The sequence below is a fragment of the Phocoena phocoena genome, chromosome 6 (genome assembly GCF_963924675.1).
Source record: "Phocoena phocoena chromosome 6, mPhoPho1.1, whole genome shotgun sequence".
Lineage (NCBI taxonomy): Eukaryota > Metazoa > Chordata > Mammalia > Artiodactyla > Phocoenidae > Phocoena > Phocoena phocoena.
The window spans coordinates 49,258,359-49,278,377 of NC_089224.1; the positions used below are offsets into that span (position 1 = coordinate 49,258,359).

Below are 20,019 nucleotides of genomic sequence, written 5' to 3' on the forward strand. Positions count from 1 at the left end.
ATAGTTCTGAATACAGGGTAACTCAACCTTTCATTTTATATTATATAGAAACTTAAATGTATTAAAAAGAATCCCAAAAGGTAAATTAAGTTTTCAAACAAAAGTTCCTTAAAGCACCACTAGTTTGTCACCTCAGGGGCCTAGGCTGGGATTCCTGTGACTCCTCTAACCCATCTTGAAGGAAATGATGAGGTTTTTTGTCAGAAGGAAGGAGAGCAATACAAGGTGAAATCACTCCTTGCAACCCACCCAGGGTAAACTTGGTAAGTAGAAGGACAAATGAACTGGAGTGACAGTCTTTATGGTCCTAAGGGTCCAGGAAAACCACACCTCTGGGATAGAGGTTTCCAGATTCCTGTGGTGGTGAATCCTGTGTGATACAGGTCATATAAAACTGGAAAATATGTTGTAAAATAAATTTGAAGAGAAAGATATTTATAGAGATGTATTTCACAGAAGTATACATTATAGTATATATTTTGGAGAATATTTTTAATGGAGACTTTTCTTTACTTATAACCTCAAACTGGTGATTCATTCACATAAGATAAATCTTAAAAGAAAGAAGAAACATAAAAGATATGCAGACAGTTGTTGAACATGGATGAATATTAATATGGGAGAAATGAGCTCTGCTTACTTATTTTTAATTTCTATTTTATTTTTTTTGCCTTGCCACATGGCTTGCAGAATCTCGGTTCCCTGACCAGGGACTGAACCCAGGCCACAGCAGTGAAAGCGCCGAGTCCTAACTACTGAACCACCAGGGAATTCTGGAACTCTGCTCTTTTACAGGTTTAGAATATTAATGTTCTCCAGATACAACAGAAACCCCTGAACCCACACAGATAGATGTACATACACCATCTGCCTTCGTCCTTTTGATATAACAAAAACAGCACAGACTAGGTAGTTTACAGAAACCAGAAAGTTATTTCTCACAGTTGGGGAGGCTGGAAGTTAGAGATCAAACTGCCAGCATAGTCAAGTGAGGACCCTCTTCCAGGTCGCATGCTTATTGTTACGTCCTCACACGGTGGAAGGCACTCGGGGGCTCTGAGAGGTCTTTTTTACAAGAGGGTTCTACCCTCATAAGCGAAGCACCTCCTTAAGGACCCCACCTCCTAATGCCATCACATTAGGCATTAGAATTTCAACATATGAATTTTGGGTGGACACAAACTTTTAGACTATAGCACTTTTTTTCTGTAACTATTCAAAAAACTGAAACCTGTAGAAAATAATAGTCCAAAAATGGGGGAAGGGAAAGAAGAGAATCAATAATGGTACATGCCTTGAGAAAATATAATACAAGAGAGGGAGAGAAGAGACACATAGTAATGATTCTTGCTGAGTATTGTCATTTTTCAAGAATAACACTGGCAAGAATTATCAAAGGAGATAGGCAGTAGCTGTAGAATAAAATTCCATCAGCATAGATAGCCAAGATATGTGTTAGCCAAGAGACCTAAGTAAATGTTGCGTTTAGAAAGGAGACATGATGAAGATAATACATATCATCTTTCAATACAATATAAAACACAGAAAACTTTCTCCTCTAGTAATAGAAGATAATTTTTCTTAAAGAGAGGGCCAGAATCAGTCATTGGCTTGGATTTAAGGGTCATCTGGAACAAAATATATGTATCTTTAATCAGAAGAAACACTTGAGTTGGGAGATGTTCATACTATGAGAGAGTTGGGGAGTAAAAATCAACTAAGAGAAGAGCATATTCTTGTCTCTCATCTTGTGCTATTTTCTGGGCATACTCTCAGTAAACGGAATGGAAGCATAATTTTATATTATGTATAAATGTTTCTTTCTTTGTGTCTTCTCACACCACCATCTGAAAAGTAGATGAGATAGAATGTACAACAATGTTGCAAATATGAAAGTGGAACTTGATCAGTATCAAAGTAAGCTGCAAATAAGGCTTTGGAAACATACACCTGGACTGCTGGAAAACACTGAACTTGTGTAGACCTATCTTCATTTGAAAATGAGTAAAGAAAAACAAACAGGAATTATTTAAAAGGAGTACTTAGAATTAAGAAAAAAGAAATTTTATTGTGCATACTCAGAGGAAAATTATACCTCTGAGTAGGAGTTACTGAAGGAATTATAAGAAAGGTCTAGAAAATGTATGAAAAAGAAACCATTGCACTTCTCTTAATTATCTCAATAGAAAGTCAAGATGTGAAGATAATCTTAACAAAAATGTCTGTGAAGGTAGGGACTTTTGCGCTCACTGCTATAAACGGACAACCTAGCATAGTTCCTGTAGCCTATTAAATATTTGTTGTTATCTTAGACACATCTTATACACCTCTTCAGATTCAGCTCACCAGCCTCTAGATTCTTAGTCCCTTGCTCTGCCTCAGACTATTAACTACCACTTAAGCCTATAACATTTATGCAGCTATGTGGCTCCATCACTTGAGGTCAACCAGCTGCACGCCTAGCATATTTGTCTCCTTGTACCACTTCCAGATTAGGATAAAATGCTACAACACAGGCATGGTATAAGCAGCAAACTTTGATCAATGGAAGATAAAACACAAGAAGAGTTTTTTTGTTTGTCTTTTTTGTTTTTTCCATCTGATGGATTGCTATAGGGCATGGTTTCTTTCTATAGTCTGTCCAGAATCAACCTGAGTGTCTAATTCAATGCACCTGATGTCTCTTCATGGCTCATCATGAAGCAGTGGCCAGCACAATGATGTGTTTCCTTGAATTACTCTTTATCCTTCCCTGCCTCAGATTATTCTTCTCTCACTCACTCTGCCTTGGAATTGAATCTCTCAAGTAAGTAATCAGTAACCTTCACTCAGCCTCTGTTTTCTAGGATATATGGGATAAGATAGTTGTTGAATGGATGAAATGATAAGGATAACATAAAGAAGAAGAAAGATTGTTAAGAAAGAAAGATGTCATAATAGCATTAAAATCCATAATGAGAGAAGTTATGAGGCAAACCAAAACTATGGAAAGTAAAATTAATTGGTAGGTTCAAACTTGAGAAGTTCCTCCAAACACGGATTAAAAAGAATAAAGGAAAGGGTGAAAGGGTAGACTGAGCTAAGATGATGCTGAGAACCAACGACACTTCTTCCCATCTCAAGAAGATTGTGTCCAGTCTTACATTTAGGTCTCGAATCCATTTTGGGTTTATTTTTGTGTACGGGGTTAGGGAATGTTCTAATCTCATTCTTTTACATGTAGCTGTCCAGTTTTCCCAGCACCACTTATTGAAGACACTGTCTTTTCTCCATGTATATCTTTGCCTCCTTTGTCATAGATTAGTTGACCATAGGTGCGTGGGTTTATCTCTGGGCTTTCTATCTTGTTCCATTGATCTATGTTTCTGTCAATATTATGACATAGTATGAGTGTGTTTCATGTCTGGTAATTGCAATCATTGTTGCTTTTGTTGTGGTCATCCATTTATAATGCTTGGTGTCAGTTTATTTCTCTCTTGTAAAAATAAAATACAGTGTGTGTGTGTGTGTGTGTGTGTGTGTGTGAAAATAAATACTTTTTAAGATTAAAAAAAAGAAGAAGAATGTTAAGCTGATTAAAAATGCTGTATTGCTCAGTTACAGTGATGTTTACTAAGGGATTGAATAAGCCGTAGGATAAATTAGGAATATCCCTTTAGACATCAAATTTGATAGCAAAGACTGACAAAGGGTTTCAGACAGCATCTATAGGTTATTTTGCAGTTACCAAAAAAAAACCCCCAAAACTTACTGTTACAAAAACAAAGATTTGCTTGCTCACATTACATGTGGCTTTCCCCTATCCTAAGACCCAAACTGGAGCAGTAGACGGCATTAGTAATATGCCACTCTAATGGCAGAGGGCAAAAAGTAAAGGCAATTCAAGCAATGACTCTTTTAAAACACTTGCCAGGACATGATATACATCACTTTCACACTCATTCCACAGGCCAAAATAAGTCACGTGGCTAAATCTGATGTTAATGGAGGAGAAAGCATACTCCAGCAACAGAGAAGGCCCTGGTAAAAATGGGCCTTTAAGGTGAATCAAAATTGAGTATAGGAATAAACACATCAAGAGTAAAAAGTTTAGTGAAGAGCACTGAAGCAATACAGAAAACTAAGTTTAAATATCTTTAGGCACTGTGGTTATGCATGAGGAGACAAAGGTTATAAATCCTGAGATGCAAAATGAGAAGGAGTTAAAATGGTTGAATGTATGTCCTATTTTACTAAGTGTATGTAGCAGGGTATCAAATCCAATTCAAGATGAAATGTAGTTTTTTTTAAAAGAAAACATAATTACATCAACCTCCAAAGTTTTTGCATGCCATTTCTTTCTTAGCTTTAGAAAAATAGTTAGTGGTTCTTATAGAGAAGAAAAAATTATCTGAGATTTAGTAATTCTTTCAATTTCACTTCAGTGTCTATTGTTCCATTATATCACAAAAACTGAAGTTATCACTTATTAGAAAAACATGTTCGGGACTTCCCTGGTGGTCCAGTAGGTAAGACCCCATGCTCCCAATGCAGGGGGCCTGGGTTCAATCCCTGGTCAGGGAACTAGATCCTGCGTGCATGCAGCAGCTAGGAGTCCTCATGCCACAACTAAGAAGTCCGCATGTTGCAACTAAGAAGCTTCACGCTTCAACTAAGAAGTCAACTAAGAAGTCCACGAAGATCCCATGTGCTGCAACGAAGACCCGATGCAGCCAAAAACAAACAAACAAAAATGTTCAATACAGTCCCTTTTATCTAAGAACTTGTTTACCTCCTCTTCAATCTATAAATATGTGTTGAGAAAAATATAGAATGATTCTAATAAAATTTTAATGGCTATTATTCCTCTGGGGTTGTATTTTAACTCTAATTTTTTCCCTCTATATTCTTTGTACTTTTCCGTACTACATGTATTTTCTTATAATTCACATGTATCATTACACCTAAACAATTATGTACTTAGTTTGTTACCATATAACCCCCCAAAAAGAAAAGCAATATTAATTTCAGAGGAATTAAAACTCAAGGCAAAACATATTATACAGAAAAAAGTAAAAAGTACAATTCACAGTAAAATCAAAATAACTTTGTTGGACACTTTACCTACCAAATCATAGCACATCAAAACAGAATAGCACAGCAAAAACAACAAGTAATAAAAGGAAAATCACTAGGAAACTATAGGGGAAAGAAAGATTCCATTTAAAACAGTAACAAAAACCATGAAAGAGCTAGGAATAAAAATTTAAGAAGAAAGGTCAAAACCAGCATAAGGAACAAAACATTTCATAAGGACAGAAAGGTACTGAAACAAATGTAATGGCACTCCCATACTCTGGGACAGAAAAACTGACATCATCAAGAGGGCAATTCTCCTTCAGTTTGCTTTTAAATTTGATGCCATAATAAAAGAGCAAACAAGAAATAAGCCAGTTTAACCTTAAGTTTATATGGAAAAATTAAGTAAGCAATAAATGTCCAGGAAAGCTCTGAAAAAGAGCAGAAATGGAGAATGCACCACATATTCTCTTATCCAATATTCATCATCTCTACACTATTACTCTGTACTCTAGCTTACAATCTAGCCTGAGAGGCCAACTTCCACAGACTACATTACATTGGCTCCCTTTCTTCTGCGTTTATATTTGAGTAGCTGAAAGTGCTGGTCCATGATTAGAGGGTAAAGGAAAAAGAGGTCAAGGTATTTCTTTCCCTATCTCCCTCTCCAATGAGCCACAGTTGGCAGTGTCCCTGTTCCTGTATCTAAGAATACTTCTATTAGTCAGCCTCTCTCCCAGGGCTAGACTTCTCACAGAGACCCAGTAAAAGCTTCTCTCCTTGCCCCTTCTGGCCTGGGGATAATAATAGTTTCCTGTTGCTGATAATTTGTATTCCTCTGAATCTCAATATCTATTTGGAGAGAATAGACATCTTTATCATACTGAGTCTTGCAAATCATGAACTCTGTATTTATCTGTACATACTAGACTTATTTCTCTCAATAATGTTTTACAGATCTCTGTATAAAGGTAACACATATCTTTCATTATATTTGCTGTTCATATTTTTACCTATATTATAAATTATATTCTTTTTAAGTCTATTTCCTAATTTTTGTGCTGGCATAAAAAATGCATTTGAATTTTCTACACTGACCTTGTATCTACCAAGTGTGCTAAATCCATGTATTAATTTTAGAAATCTTTCTATAAATTTTTTTGGGGCTTGCTATGTTAATTACTCATATATAGGCAAATAACTAGGTATTTATCTTTCCAGTTTTTTTAATTTAAATTTTATTTATTTTTTTATACACCAGGTTCTTCTTAGTTATCTATTTTATACATATTAGTGTATATATGTCAATCCCAATTCATCCCACCCCGACCCCCGACTCTTGCTTTCCCCCACCTTTGGTGTCCATACATTTGTTCTCTACATCTGTGTCTCTATTTCCGCCTTGCAAACCAGTTCATCTCTAGCATTCTTCTACATCCCACATATATGCATTAATATATGATATTTGTTTTCCTCTTTCTGACTTACTTCACTCTGTATTACAGACTCTAGATCCATCCATGTCTCTACAAAGGACCCAATTTCGTTCCGTTTTATGGCTCAGTGATATTCCACTGTATATATGTACCACATCTTCTTTATCCATTCGTCTGTTGATGGGCATTTAGGAAGCTTCCATGATATGGTTATTGTAAATATTGCTGCAATGAACATTGGGGTGTATGTTTCTTTTTGAATTATGGTTTTCTCTGAGTATACGCCCACTAGTGGGATCGCTGGGTCATACGGTACTTCTTAGTTTTTCAAGGAACCTCCATACTGTTCTCCATAGTGGCAATTTACATTCCCACAAACAGTACAAGAGGGTTCCCGTTTCTCCACACCCTCTCTAGCATTTGTTATTTGTAGATTTTCTGATGATGCCCATTCTAACCAGTGTGAGGTGATACCTCATTTTAGTACTGATTTGCATCTATCTAGTAATTAGTGATGTTGAGCATCTTTTCATATGCCTTTTGCCCATTTGTATGTCCTTTAGGGAGAAATGTCTATTTAGGTATTCTGCCCATTTTTTTATTAGGTTGTTTGTTTATTTAATATTGAGCTGCATGAGCTGTTTATGTATTTTGTAGATTAATCCTTTGTCCGTTGCTTCGTTTGCAAATATTTTCTCCCATTCTGAGGGTTGTCTTTTCATCTTGTTTATAGTTTCCTTTGCTGTGCAAAAGCTTTTAAGTTTCATCAGGTCCCATTTCTTTATTTTTGTTTTTATTTCCATTACTCTAGGAGGTGGATCAAAAAAGATCTTGCTGTGATTTATGTCAAACAGTGTTCTTCCTATGTTTTCCTCTAAGAGTTTTATAGTGTCTGCTCTCACATTTAGGTCTTTAATCCATTTTGAGTTTATTTTTGTGCAGGGTGTTAGGGAGTGTTCTAATTTCATTCTTTTACACGTAGCTGTCCAGTTTTCCCAGCACCACTTGTTGAAGAGACTGTCTTTTCTCCATTGTATATCCTGGCCTCCTTTGTCATAGATTAGTTGACCATAGGTGCATGGGTTTCTCTCTGGGCTTTCTATCCTATTCCATTGATCTATATTTCGTTTCTGTTTTCATGCCAGTACCATATTGTCTTCATTAATGTAGCTTTGTAGTATAGTCTGAAGTCAGGAAGTCGGATTCCTCCAGCTGTTTTTTTCACTCAAGATTGCTTTGGCTATTTGGGGTCTTTTGTGTCTCCATACAAATTTTAAGATTTTTGTTCTAGTTCTGTAAACAATGTCATTGGTAAATTGCTAGAGATATCACTGAATCTGTAGATTGCTTTGGGTAGTATAGTCATTTTCACAATATTGATCCTTCCAATCCAAAAACATGGTATATCTCTCCATCTGTTTGTATCACCTTTGATTTCTTTCATCTGTGTCTTATAGGTTTCTGAGTTCAGGTCTTTTACCTCCTTAGGTAGATTTATTCCTTTTTTTTGCAATGGTAAATGGGATTGTTTCCTTAATTTCTCTTTCTGATCTTTTGTTGTTATTAAATAGGAATGCAACAGATTTCTGTGCATTAATTTTGTATCCTGCAACTTTACCAAATTCATTGATTAGCTCTAGTAGTTTTCTGGTCACATCTTTAGGATTATCTATGTATAGTATCATGGCATCTGTAAACAGTGACAGTTTTACTTCTTTTCCAACTTGTATTCTTTTTATTTCTTTTTCTTCTCTGATTGCTGTGGCTAGGACTTCCAAAACTATGTTGAATAATACTGGCAAGAATGGATATCCTTGTCTTGTTCCTGATCTTAGAGGAAATGTTTTCAGTTTTTCAACACTGAGAATGATCCTTGCTGTAGGTTTGTCACATATGACCTTTATTATGTTGAGGTAGGTTCCCTCTGTGCCCACTTTCTGGAGAGCTTTTATCATAAATGGGTGTTGAATTTTGTCAAAAGCTTTTTGTGCATCTCTTGAGATAATCATATCGTTTTTATTCTTCAATTTGTTAAAATCGTTTTTATTCTTCATTGATTGATTTGCGTATATTAAAGAATCCATGCATCCCTGGGATAAATCCCATTTGATCATGGTGTATGACCCTTTGAATGTGTTGTACTCTGTTTGCTATCATTTTGTTGAGAATTATTGCATCTATATTCATCAGTGATATAGGTCGGTAATTTTTTTTTTGTAGTATCTTTGTTTTGTTTTGGTATCAGGGTAACAATGGCCTCGTAAAATGAGTTTGGGAGCGTTCCTTCCTCTGCAATATTTTTGGAAGCATTTGAGAAGGATCTGTGTTAGCACTTCTCTAAATGTTTGATAGAATTCGCCTGTGAAGCCATCTGGCCCTGGACTTTTGCTTGTGGGAAGATTTTTAATCAGTTTCAATTTCATTACCTGTGATTGGTCTGTTCATATTTTCTATTTCTTCCTGGTTCCATCTTGGAAGGTTATTCCTTTCTAAGCATTTGTCCATTTCTTCTAGGTTGTCCATTTTATTGCTATAGAGTTGCTTGTAGTAGTCTCTCATAATGCTCTGTGTTTCTGCAGTGTCCATTGCAACTTCTCCTTTTTCATTTCTAATTTTATTGATTTCAGTCCTCTCCCTCTTTCTTGATGAGTCTCGCTAAAGGTCTGTCAATTCTGTTTATATTCTCAAAGAACCAGCTTTTAGTTTTATTGATCTTTGCTATTGTTTTCTTGTTTCTATTTCATTTATTTCTGCTCTGATCTTTATAATTTCTTTCCTTCTACTAATTTTGGATTTTGTTTGTTCTTCTTTCTCTACTTCCTTTAGGTGTAAGGTTAGATTGTTTGAGATTTTTCTTGTTTCTTGAGGTAGCATTGTTTTGCTATAAACTTCCCTCTTAGAACTGCTTTTGCTGCATCCCATAGGTTTTGGGTCATCATGTTTTCATTGCCATTTGTCTCTAGATACTTCTTGATTTCCTCTTTGATTTCTTCAGTGAACTTTTGGCTATTTAATAATGTATTCTTTAACCTCCATCTGTTTGTGCTTTTTAAGTTTTTTCCCCTGCAATTTATTTCTAATCTCAGTGTTGTGGTTGGAAAAGATCCTTGGTATGATTTCGATTTTCTTACATTTAGCAAGGCTTGATTTGTGACCCAAGATTTGATCTACCCTAGACGACGTTCTGTGTGCACTTGAGAAGAAAGTGTAATCTGTTTTCAGATGGAATGTCCTACAAATATCAATTAAATCTATCTGGTCTATTGTGTCATTTAAAGCTTGTGTTTCCTTATTAATTTTCTGCCTAGGTGATCTGTCCATTGGTGTAAGTGAGGTGTTAAAGTCCCCCACTATTACTGTGTTACTGTTGATGCCCGCTTTTATAGCTGTTAGCAGTTGCCTTATGTATTGAGGTGCTCCTATGTTGGGTGAATATATTTATAAGTGTTATAAATACTTCTTGCATTGATCCCTTGACCACTATGTAGTGTCCTTCCTTGTCTCTGGTAACATTCTTTATTTTAAAGTCTGTATTATCTGATATGAGTATTGCTACTCCAGCTTTCTTTCGATTTCCATTTGCATGGAATATCTTTTTGTGTCCCCTCATTTTCAGTCTGTATGTGTCCCTAGGTCTGAAGTGGGTCTCCTGTAGACAGCATATATACGGGTCTTATTTTTGTATCCATTCAGTGAGCCTCTCTCTTTTGGTTGAAGCATTTATTCCATTCACATTTAAGGTAATTATTGATATGTATGTTCCTATTACCATCTTCTTAATTGTGTTGGGTTTGTTTTTGTAGGTCTTTTTCTTCTCTTGTGTTTCCCACTTAGAGAAGTTACTTTAGCATTTGTTGTAGAGTTATTTGGTAGTGTTGCATTCTCTTAGTTTTTGCTTGTCTGTAAAGCTTTTGATTTCTCCATCAAATCTGAATGCGATCCTAGCCAGGTAGAGTAATCTTGGTTATAGGTTCTTCCCTTTCATCACTTTAGATATATCGTGCCACTCCCTTCTGGTTTGTAGAGTTTCTGCTGAGAAATCAGCTGTCACCCTTATGGGAGATCCCTTGTATGTTATTTGACATTTTTCCCTTATTGCTTATAATAATTTTTCTTTGACTTTAATTTTTGGCAATTTGATTACTGTGTGTCTTGGCATGTTTTTCCTTGGGTTTATCCTGTCTGGGACTCTGCACTTCCTGGACTTGGGTGGCTATTTCCTTTCCCATGTTAGGAAAGTTTTCGACTATAATCTTTTCAAATATTTTCTCGGGTCTTTTCTCTCTCTCTTCTCCTTCTGGAACCCCTATAATGTGAATGTTGGTGGGTTTAATGTTGTCCCAGAGGTCTCTTATGCTGTCTTCATTTCTTTCATTCTTTATTCTGTTTACGGCAGTGATTTCCACCATTCTGTCTTCCAGATCACTTAACCGTTCTTCTGCCTCACTTATTCTGCTATTGATTCCTTTTAGAGTATTTTTCATTTCAGCTATTGTATTGTTCACCTCTGTTTGTCTGTCCTTTAATTCTTCTAGGTGTTTGTTCTTTCATTCTTCTAGGTCTTTGTTAAACATTTCTTGCATCTTCTCCATCTTTGCCTCCATTGTTTTTCGGAGGTCCTGGATCATCTTCACTATCATTATTCTGAATTCTTTTCTGGAAGGTTGCCTATCTCCACTTCATTTAGTTGTTCTTCTGGGGTTTTACATTGTTCCTTCATCTGGTACATAGTCCTCTGCCTTTTCATTTTGTCTGTTTTTCTGTGAATGTGGTTTTCATTCCACAGGCTGCAGAATTGTAGTTCTTCTTGCTTCTGCTGTCTAACGTCTGCTAGATGAGGCTATCTAAGAGGCTTGTGCAAGCTTCCTGATGGGAGGGACTGGTGGTGGGTAGAGCTGGGTGTTGCTCTGGTGGGCAGAGCTCAGTAAAACTTTAATCCGCTTGCCTGCTGATGGGTGTAGCTCTGTTCCCTCCCTGTTGGTTGTTTGGCCTGAGGCAACCCAACACTGGAGACTACAGGCTCTTTGGTAGGGCTAATGGCAGACTCCGGGAGGGTTCCTGCCCAGGAGTACTTCCCAGAACTTCTGCCGCCAGTGTCCTTGTCCCCACGGTGAGCCACAGCCACCCCCTGCCTCTGCAGGAGACCCTCCAACTCTAGCAGGTAGGTCTGGTTCAGTCTTCTATGTGTCACTGCCTCTTCCCCCTGGGTCCTGATGCACACACTACTTTGTGTGTGCCCTCCAAAAGTGGAATCTCTCCCCCACTCCTGTCAAAGTCCTGCAATCAAATCCTGCTAGCCTTCAAAGTCTGATTCTCTGGGAATTTCCCCTCCTGTTGCCGGACCCCCAGGTTGGGAAGCCTGACGTGGGGCTCAGAACCTTCACTCCAGTGGGTGGACTTCTGTGGTATAATTGTTCTCCAGTTTGTGAGTCACCTACCCAGCAGTTATGGGATTTGATTTTATTGTGATTGTGCCCCTCCTACCATCTCATTGTGGCTTCTCATTTGTCTTTGGATGTTGGGTATCTTTTTTGGTGAGTTCCAGTGTCTTCCTGTCAATGATTGTTCAGCAGTTAGTTGTGATTCTGGTGCTCTCGCAAGAGGGAGTGAGCACATGTCCTTCTACTCTGCCATCTTGAACCAATCTCCTCCAGTTCTTACATCTTTTAATTTTTATTATTGCTTTACCACATACTTGATATTTCTGACTATGAGCTAGACATTAGTTTGTAAAATTGTAGACATAATTTGAGGACAGAATTGCTTTATTATCCTCCAGAGTTAATTTACACTTGCTTCTGCTAAGTGCCTAGGAACACAAGCAATCCAGATGCATTAGTCCAATTTCAGGATTCTGACTTTGATGATATTCCTCACCAAAATTGTAACTGCTCTGTCTTGACCTTTATTTTTTCATTGCTTTTCAGAGATTCACAACTAATTTCTAAGAAAAATTCCCAAATCAATTGACATTAGCCCACCTTCTCAATGGAAGTTAAGCTATTCATTTAGCTCACTCTCCACGTAACTGTTGAATCATTACCAGTCAGGCAAAAATTTTAGTTAGGCAACTTAACTGGTTACTGACTTTTATGCAAGTTCTAGGTTTATACTAAGATGTTCTATATATGTTACAGACATGTATATTATTTATTTTTTTTAATTTATATTCTAACGCAAGGTAAAAATCACTTGTGGTAGTTCACAGCAATATTCCATAGCACAATGTGTAACACAGATTAATTATTCAATAAATATGCAAATAATTAGGAATTCAAAGAAATAAACCCATAAAGAAATAAAGCTAGGTCAACTCCATCATTTATCAACAAGTAAAAGTATATCCAAATAAGAAAGTGCCTAGACTACTTTTCCTACAGATAATTATGGCTTGGTATGTCTTTTGCACAATATACAGATTCAGTACAGTAATGCTGGTATATCATAACCACCATACACACGTGCAACACCCACAAGAAATAAAAATGAAGGAGACATGTAGTGCATTCAGAAAATGATTATTCAAACAATTCAGGAAAAACACTGAAGACATCTCAACTACTACCCTATAATGATGGTCTGAGTCAAAGTCCTCTGAAATCTTCCAGCTCTGTGCTATTACCTCCTCCTTTTTGAGTCCTTATAATCAAACACTTAAAATTACACAGAGTTCATCTTTTTACCATCTTGTAAGAAAATGTCCATCTATGGATATCATTGCCTTATTTACTGCATCTTATAGTTCTTGCAGTACACTAAATTCAACTATACAGATAAATGCAGGTGCAAAATTTAGTAGAAAACATAATTTTTCAAATCCCATTCACATAACACTGCAGTGTACCCTAGAATGGACCGCATGTTCCATCCAATAGTTTAAAATCATCATACTTTAAAATGGAAAGGTCTTGTTGGAATATTTTATGTAGTTACAGGTGCCATATTTTAAGAAGAATATTGATGATACAAACTCTGACAAGATGGAATGCGTTCAGAAAGGCAACCCAGGCTCTGCCCTGACAGCAGCAAGGGCCCCGGCAGCACCTGGGTGTGCTCTGGCAGGTCTTTGGGCAGCAGACCGCAATGCTGAAGGCCAAGATCCTCTTTGTGGGGCCCTGTGAGAGTGGAAAAACCGTTTGGGCCAACTTCCTGACAAAATCTTCTGACATCGCCGAATACAGCCCAACCCAAGGAGTGAGGATCCTGGAATTTGAGAACCCATATGTTTCCAGGAACAACAAATGCACGGGGTATGAATCTGAGCTCTGGGATTGTGGTGGCAATCCAATGTTCAAGTCTTGCTGGCCAGCCCTGATGAGGGACTCTTATGGGGTGGTGATCATCTTCAATGCTGACATCCCAAGCCACCTGAAGGAAACTGAGATGTGGTATTCTTGCTTCGTCCAGCAGCAGTTTTTACAGGATACTCAATATCTGTTGAGTGCACACCATAAACCAGGATCTGGAAGTGACAAAGCAAACCCAGCTTCGGCGCCACCCTTGAACAAGCTGAAGCTGGTGCACTCAAATCTTAAGGATGACCGGAAGAGATCAGGATGGAGTTCATAAAGTATTTAAGAAGCATAATCAACTCAGTGTCTGAGAGCAGAGACTGGGAGGAGATGTCAATTATCAATTAACCGGCCTTCACCTAGATGCTTCCGCATCCCAAATGAAGTCAATTTTAGTGCAAATCTGAAATCCATCCGCCTACTGAGGTTCTCATCTCCCTTTGGCTGTAGAAGACATTTTCCTTATTTGGCCAAAGGTAACAGTCAGCCAGGGAGTTGACTCATACCGTCTATTCTCTGTCCTTAGTTCAGCTGAGAAAATCCTATTACTGAATTCTGATTGCTTTGCCCCAGATCTCTCCAAAGAGCTGGAAAACTGAGGTGGTTTTTGCTTCCCCTTCACATTATGTCACATTACAAAAGTTGTGGAATTGTAACTGTAATAGCCCAGTGATAGCAACAGTAGTTTAAACCACGTGGATTGGCTTAAATGTGATTTTCATTCCTTAATCTGTACAATTTGCCTAGAATATTTTTGAAAAATATTAGCATTTAACTTCTCCAAGATTTTATTTTTATTTAGATGTCCTTGATATCTGGACACCATATCACACTGGAAGGTGGAATACATATACTTCTTCTAAAAAGGTTTTTTATTATCTCAGGGGAATTTAATTCTTAAATGTTATTTCATATAATGCAGGAAAAACAATGTTATGCTGTCATAACACCCATTTGTAAAAATAGTCAAAAGATTTATGCTCAGGATAACCAAATATGGTGAGTTTATAGCTTACTGTACAAGTTTTTTTTAGTGATCTTTCAAATTATTGTTCTTTCATAAATTTTACTTTTTGAATTTTGTAATACAGCCAACCTGAAAATATATTAACAAGATCAAAAGTTAGATGTAGGGACTTCCCTGGTGGTGCAGTGGTTAAGAATCCGCCTGCCAATGCAGGGGACATGGGTTCCATCCCTGGTCTGAGAAGACCCCATATGCCGCAGAGCAATTAAGCCCATGCGCCCCAACTACTGAGCCTGTGCTCTAGAGCCCATGAGCCACAACTACTGAGCCTGCATGCTGCAACTACTGAAGCCTGCGCACCTAGAGCCCATGCTCTGCAACAAGAGAAGCCACCGCAATGAGAAGCCCGCGTGCTGCAACAAAGAGTAGCCTCTGCTCACCACAAGAAGAGAAAGCCTGCACACAGCAATGAAGACACAACGTAGCCAAAAAAAAAAAAAAAAGCCAAACATGTTAGATGTAGGTCTTTTCAACTGAGAGTGGAAGAAAAGTAGAGACACTTACAAGAGATGAAAAATATGCCCGGCTGTGTTTCATTCTTACAATGAAGAGGGCTGAAATGCAGCTGTTTGGGCAGTCTGCTTGAGAGACTGGTGTTGGCAGGTAATGAGAGTTCCCTGGTAAATTTAGACTGAACTACAGTCAACTCTTAGTAAACTGCCTGGATTACCAGTGAGCACATTTTAAGCCCAGGTTAATTTCCTTTTGCCTGAACTCCACTCAGTTGGAACTTTTGCAAGGAACACAAGATAATGTTAACGCAAACTGTAGTAAATCTTCCTTATGTAATACCTGCAATAATACTAATTGATGTTGAGACTACAGCTCCAAAACAGAGATTATTTTTATCTGATATTTTAATGATTATCCAAGAGCTCAGTAGAAAAATTAACCCAGCAGCTTTCATTTACATTCATAGCCAGAGTACAACCCTTGGGAGTCCTTGAATTGAGAAAAATGTTTTAAAATTTAAGAGGCCACATGTACAGAGGTTACAAGAGACCATTTAATGAAGAAGTCTCCCTGTCTTACCTGTCCCCAAACCCCAGCCCCTCTCCAGAAGCCCCCTTACCTTCTGTATTCTATCAGAAGTCTGTGCACATACAAATGTGCTTTATTAAAGGAAACAGTAGCAAACTATTCACACTTTTTTACAGCTTGCTTTTTTCACTTTTTTTTATTTGGAGGATTTGTGTAAATATATACAGAGCTGCCTTTTCTTTTTTACAGCTGTATAATATTCCACTTAACCATTTACTTGGGAATTTTATATTACATATTTTTACTAACAAAAAAAAGAGAAAGAAAGGCAACCCAAAACAATATAATGTCTGTAAAACATGTACATGAAAAATTATGAGAAACAGAAGCAGTTAATAAGTTAATAAAAAAATTTATTCATAAAGTTATCTTTTATTATTTGAAGGTCTGAACTACAGAACTGATTAGACTGTTTCTGAGATTCTCTAGATAAGGACCCAGGATACAAATGGGTGCATACTATAAAAAGGCAAATGTCAACTAAATATATGAAACAATCTAGAAATTTGAACAAAATAAAAAGAACAGTCTTGAAGAGTACTGAGAAACTTATAAACTAAAAGTATCAAGCAAAGGCTAACAGCTTTTTTATAGGGAAGAAGATAGGAATAATTAAAAATTTTTTAGATTGCTTCTAAAACTAAGATTCTATTACTGTTTAGAATTACTTTTTTGCCTTCCATCAAATTACTGGCTTAAAAAAATTATACTATGAGTGCATAAAGTCTATCATCTGTAAAGAAATAATTTTCCTCACCCCATGGTAAAAAGATTTTTAAAATGTGACACAATGGATTTTTGCTTTCATTTATAACATATAATGCTTATATATTTTTATATATAATAAAACATATATAATAGAAATTACTATATATTATATATAAATATATAACAGTTTGTATTAATCTATTACCCAATAAAAAATCCTGCCCCAATATATATATTGTAATACAGTATATATAAAAATAAATATTAAGTATATATAAATATTTATGTATATCATAATTATATATAATGTTAATTACATATCTATATAAACATTATATATATAGTATATTACATATAAAAATATATGACATATTTCAGAGAATGAAATTGTGCTTATACAGGTATGTGATAAACTTTGTATAATTTATTTTAATTAGTTCAAATTTTAAAATGTACACACATGTGTATATATGTATAACATATGTATGTATATGTGTATATATATATTTATGATCTGTTCTAACAATATTTTCTGATAAAGATTATTATAAAATTAATAGGTAGTTTAACATCTTTCAAAACACTTAAAAAGTTTTTCAAGTACTTCCACTTTATGAGTAGTGCTACAAAATTAACTATTTTGATATAGAAAGAATATTTCACAAACTAAAACCATTTAGAACATAATAAAATAAAACGTCAAAACTGGATCATTCATTTATTATTCATTATAACAATAGTATTACATAATGCATGGGTAGGAATTTTAGAAGGAAACAAGGAATGAATGCATCCTCCTTGTTAAAAACTGAACCAAGGCTACTCTTTGAGCATGATTCTTTTCAGTCCTGTGAAACCCCTGATTGTCCGTGTTAATTCTAGATAGTTTCAATGCACAAACATAAGTACTCACAGAAGACATATATTGTCATTTTAGGGTGTTAATAATAAACAAAAATGCTGGCATTCTGCATAACAAAGGACATTTCTAAAATGTTAAATTAAGGAGTGAGTATACTTGCCTGACCAAGGTAATATCCATATCCTTCTGGATAAGTTCAGTCTGTTTATTATTCAACTGTAATGATAGAGCATTATATTTACTCTGTGATACTTCAATTTCTTTCCTTGCTTCGATTAAATTGTCTTCAAAGGCCTAAAATTAGAGCATTCATATCACAAATATAATAAATATCAAACAAATAAAATTAAAACTCTGTTATATTTAATCCACAAAATAACAGTGAAAAATCAGTAGTACTTTAAATTTTATTTTTGTTTTCATTAAATTAAAAAATGTTAATACAATCAATAAATTTTACACCAGTCACAGGTTACTTTTTTCAGAAACTGTAAAAGTATCATCGTCTCCTGGTGTGAAAGTTAAGAATCTGAAGCTAATAAACTTGAAAATCTATGTAGAAATTTACTTATTAAAATTACAATAAAGTATTATACAATGAAAAAAGTTAATTACTTTTTAACTTTTTCATTAAGTAAATGAGCTCATTTACTTAAATATTACTCAAAACAAATAGATATTTTATTATTTCCTCAACTTTAAATGCAGATACACTCGAGAAGAAAAAATGGTGCAGCAAAAAAATAAAAATAATTTTACAATGTTTCAGGTTCAGATCATGCTGAGTTCACTTGATTGTGGTGAAATTTCACCTAAAGTTCAAAGTTGGTCTTTTCCACCTGATAATTCTCTAAATCTTTTGTTCATTTTGAAACAATTTTAAAACTGATGTACAAGGAATAAAGATGCAGATGTAGAGAATGGACTTGAGGACACAGGGAGGGGGAAGGGTAAGCTGGGACGAAGTGAGAGAGTGGCATGGACATATATACACTACCAAATGTATAATAGATAGCTAGTGGGAAGCAGCTGCATGACACAGGGAGATCAGCTGGGTGCTTTGAGTCCATCTAAAGGGATGGGATAGGGAGGGTGTGAGGGAGATGCAAGAGGGAGGAGAAATGGAAATATATGTATATGTATAGCTGATTCACTTTGTTACGCAGCAGAAACTAACACACCATTGTAAAGTAATTATACTCCGATAAAGATGTTAAAAAAGAAAAACTGATATACATTTTTTCAAAAATATTTTTTCTCAAAAATATATTATAAAATTAATTTATTTTCATAAAATATTAAATAAATATTTTATCTAAAAGTAGAGGATACCCCAAAATACACTATACATTCATTATGTACAAAAGCAAGCACAAGCTTTAGGTCAAGCACTAAAAATCTACTCTAGCAATGCACCCATACCTCATATATTCTCCCTGCAGTAACTAGAATGAACTTTTGAAGATAAAAATATTGGCTTTCAGCCAAGATAGCACTGTGAGTACATGCATATCTCATTTTATCATGTTTCCCATTATTGCACTTCACTGATATTGCATTTTTTTACAAATTGAAGGACTGTGGTAACCCTGCATCAAACAAGTCTATCAATGCCATTTTTCCAACATTTGCTCACTTCATGTCTCAGTGCCATACTTTGGTAATTCAAACTCTTTCATTATTATTATATTTGTTATGGTGACCTGTGATGAATGATATCTGATGTTACTACTACAACTTGCTAAAGGCTCAGATGACAGCTAGTTGTTTTTAGCAATAAAATATTTTTTAAGATATGTAAACTGTTGTTTTATAAGAAGAATTTAAGAAGAATTACTTCTTAAACTCCCATTTATTAAAAAAGAGTAATGATAGATATATAGGTGGGTGTGTAGGTGGATGTAAGAGAGAAAGAGAGAAGGAAACATGGAAGGAAAGGGAAATGAGAGAAGGGAAGGGAAGGCAGAAAATAACAGGTGTTCGCTGGGACGCGAAGAATTAGGAACATTTGTGTGTTGCTGGGACTGTAAAAATGCTCTCAAAAACAGTATGGGGGGGTGGTTGTCAAAACATAAAAAACAGAACCACCATATAATCCAGCAATCCCACATCTGGGTATACATTTAAAAAAACTAAAAGCAGGGTCTTGAAGAGATATCTGTAAACCCATGTTCGTAGCAGCACTATTCACAATAGCCAAGTGGCAGCAACCTAAACGTCAAACGAATAAACAAAACGTGCTATACACATAAAATGAAGCACAATGCAGCCCCCAAAAGAAAGGAAAGCCTGTCACATGCTACCACATGGATGAACCTTGAGGACATTATGCCTAATGAAACAAATCAGTCACAAAAGGACAAATACCAGATGACTCCACTTATATGAAGTATCTAAAGTAGTCAAATTAATAGATACACAGAATACAATGGTAGTTACCAAGGCCTAGGGTAAGAGAGCACTAAGCAGTTGTTATTAAAAAACAGAGTTGCAGGTCTTGAAGTCAACAAAGTTCTGGAGGTCTCTTTCACAGCAATGTAAATATAGTTAACACTACTGAACTGTATACTTAAAAATGGTTAAGATGGTTAATTT

General features: G+C 35.8%; 1 protein-coding gene and 1 pseudogene across 1 annotated transcript in view; one reads left to right on the forward strand and one right to left on the reverse strand.

Annotated features, from left to right (window-relative positions):
• Nucleotides 1-20,019, reverse strand: part of CNTLN (centlein) — a 336,707-nt gene that overhangs the window by 195,408 nt on the left and 121,280 nt on the right. Inside the window, exon 6 of the mRNA XM_065879183.1 lies at nucleotides 17,581-17,718. Within this exon, the coding sequence (XP_065735255.1) occupies nucleotides 17,581-17,718 (138 nt within the window). The remainder of the gene's footprint in view (nucleotides 1-17,580; nucleotides 17,719-20,019) is intronic.
• Nucleotides 13,578-14,063, forward strand: LOC136124873 (intraflagellar transport protein 22 homolog pseudogene; annotated as a pseudogene).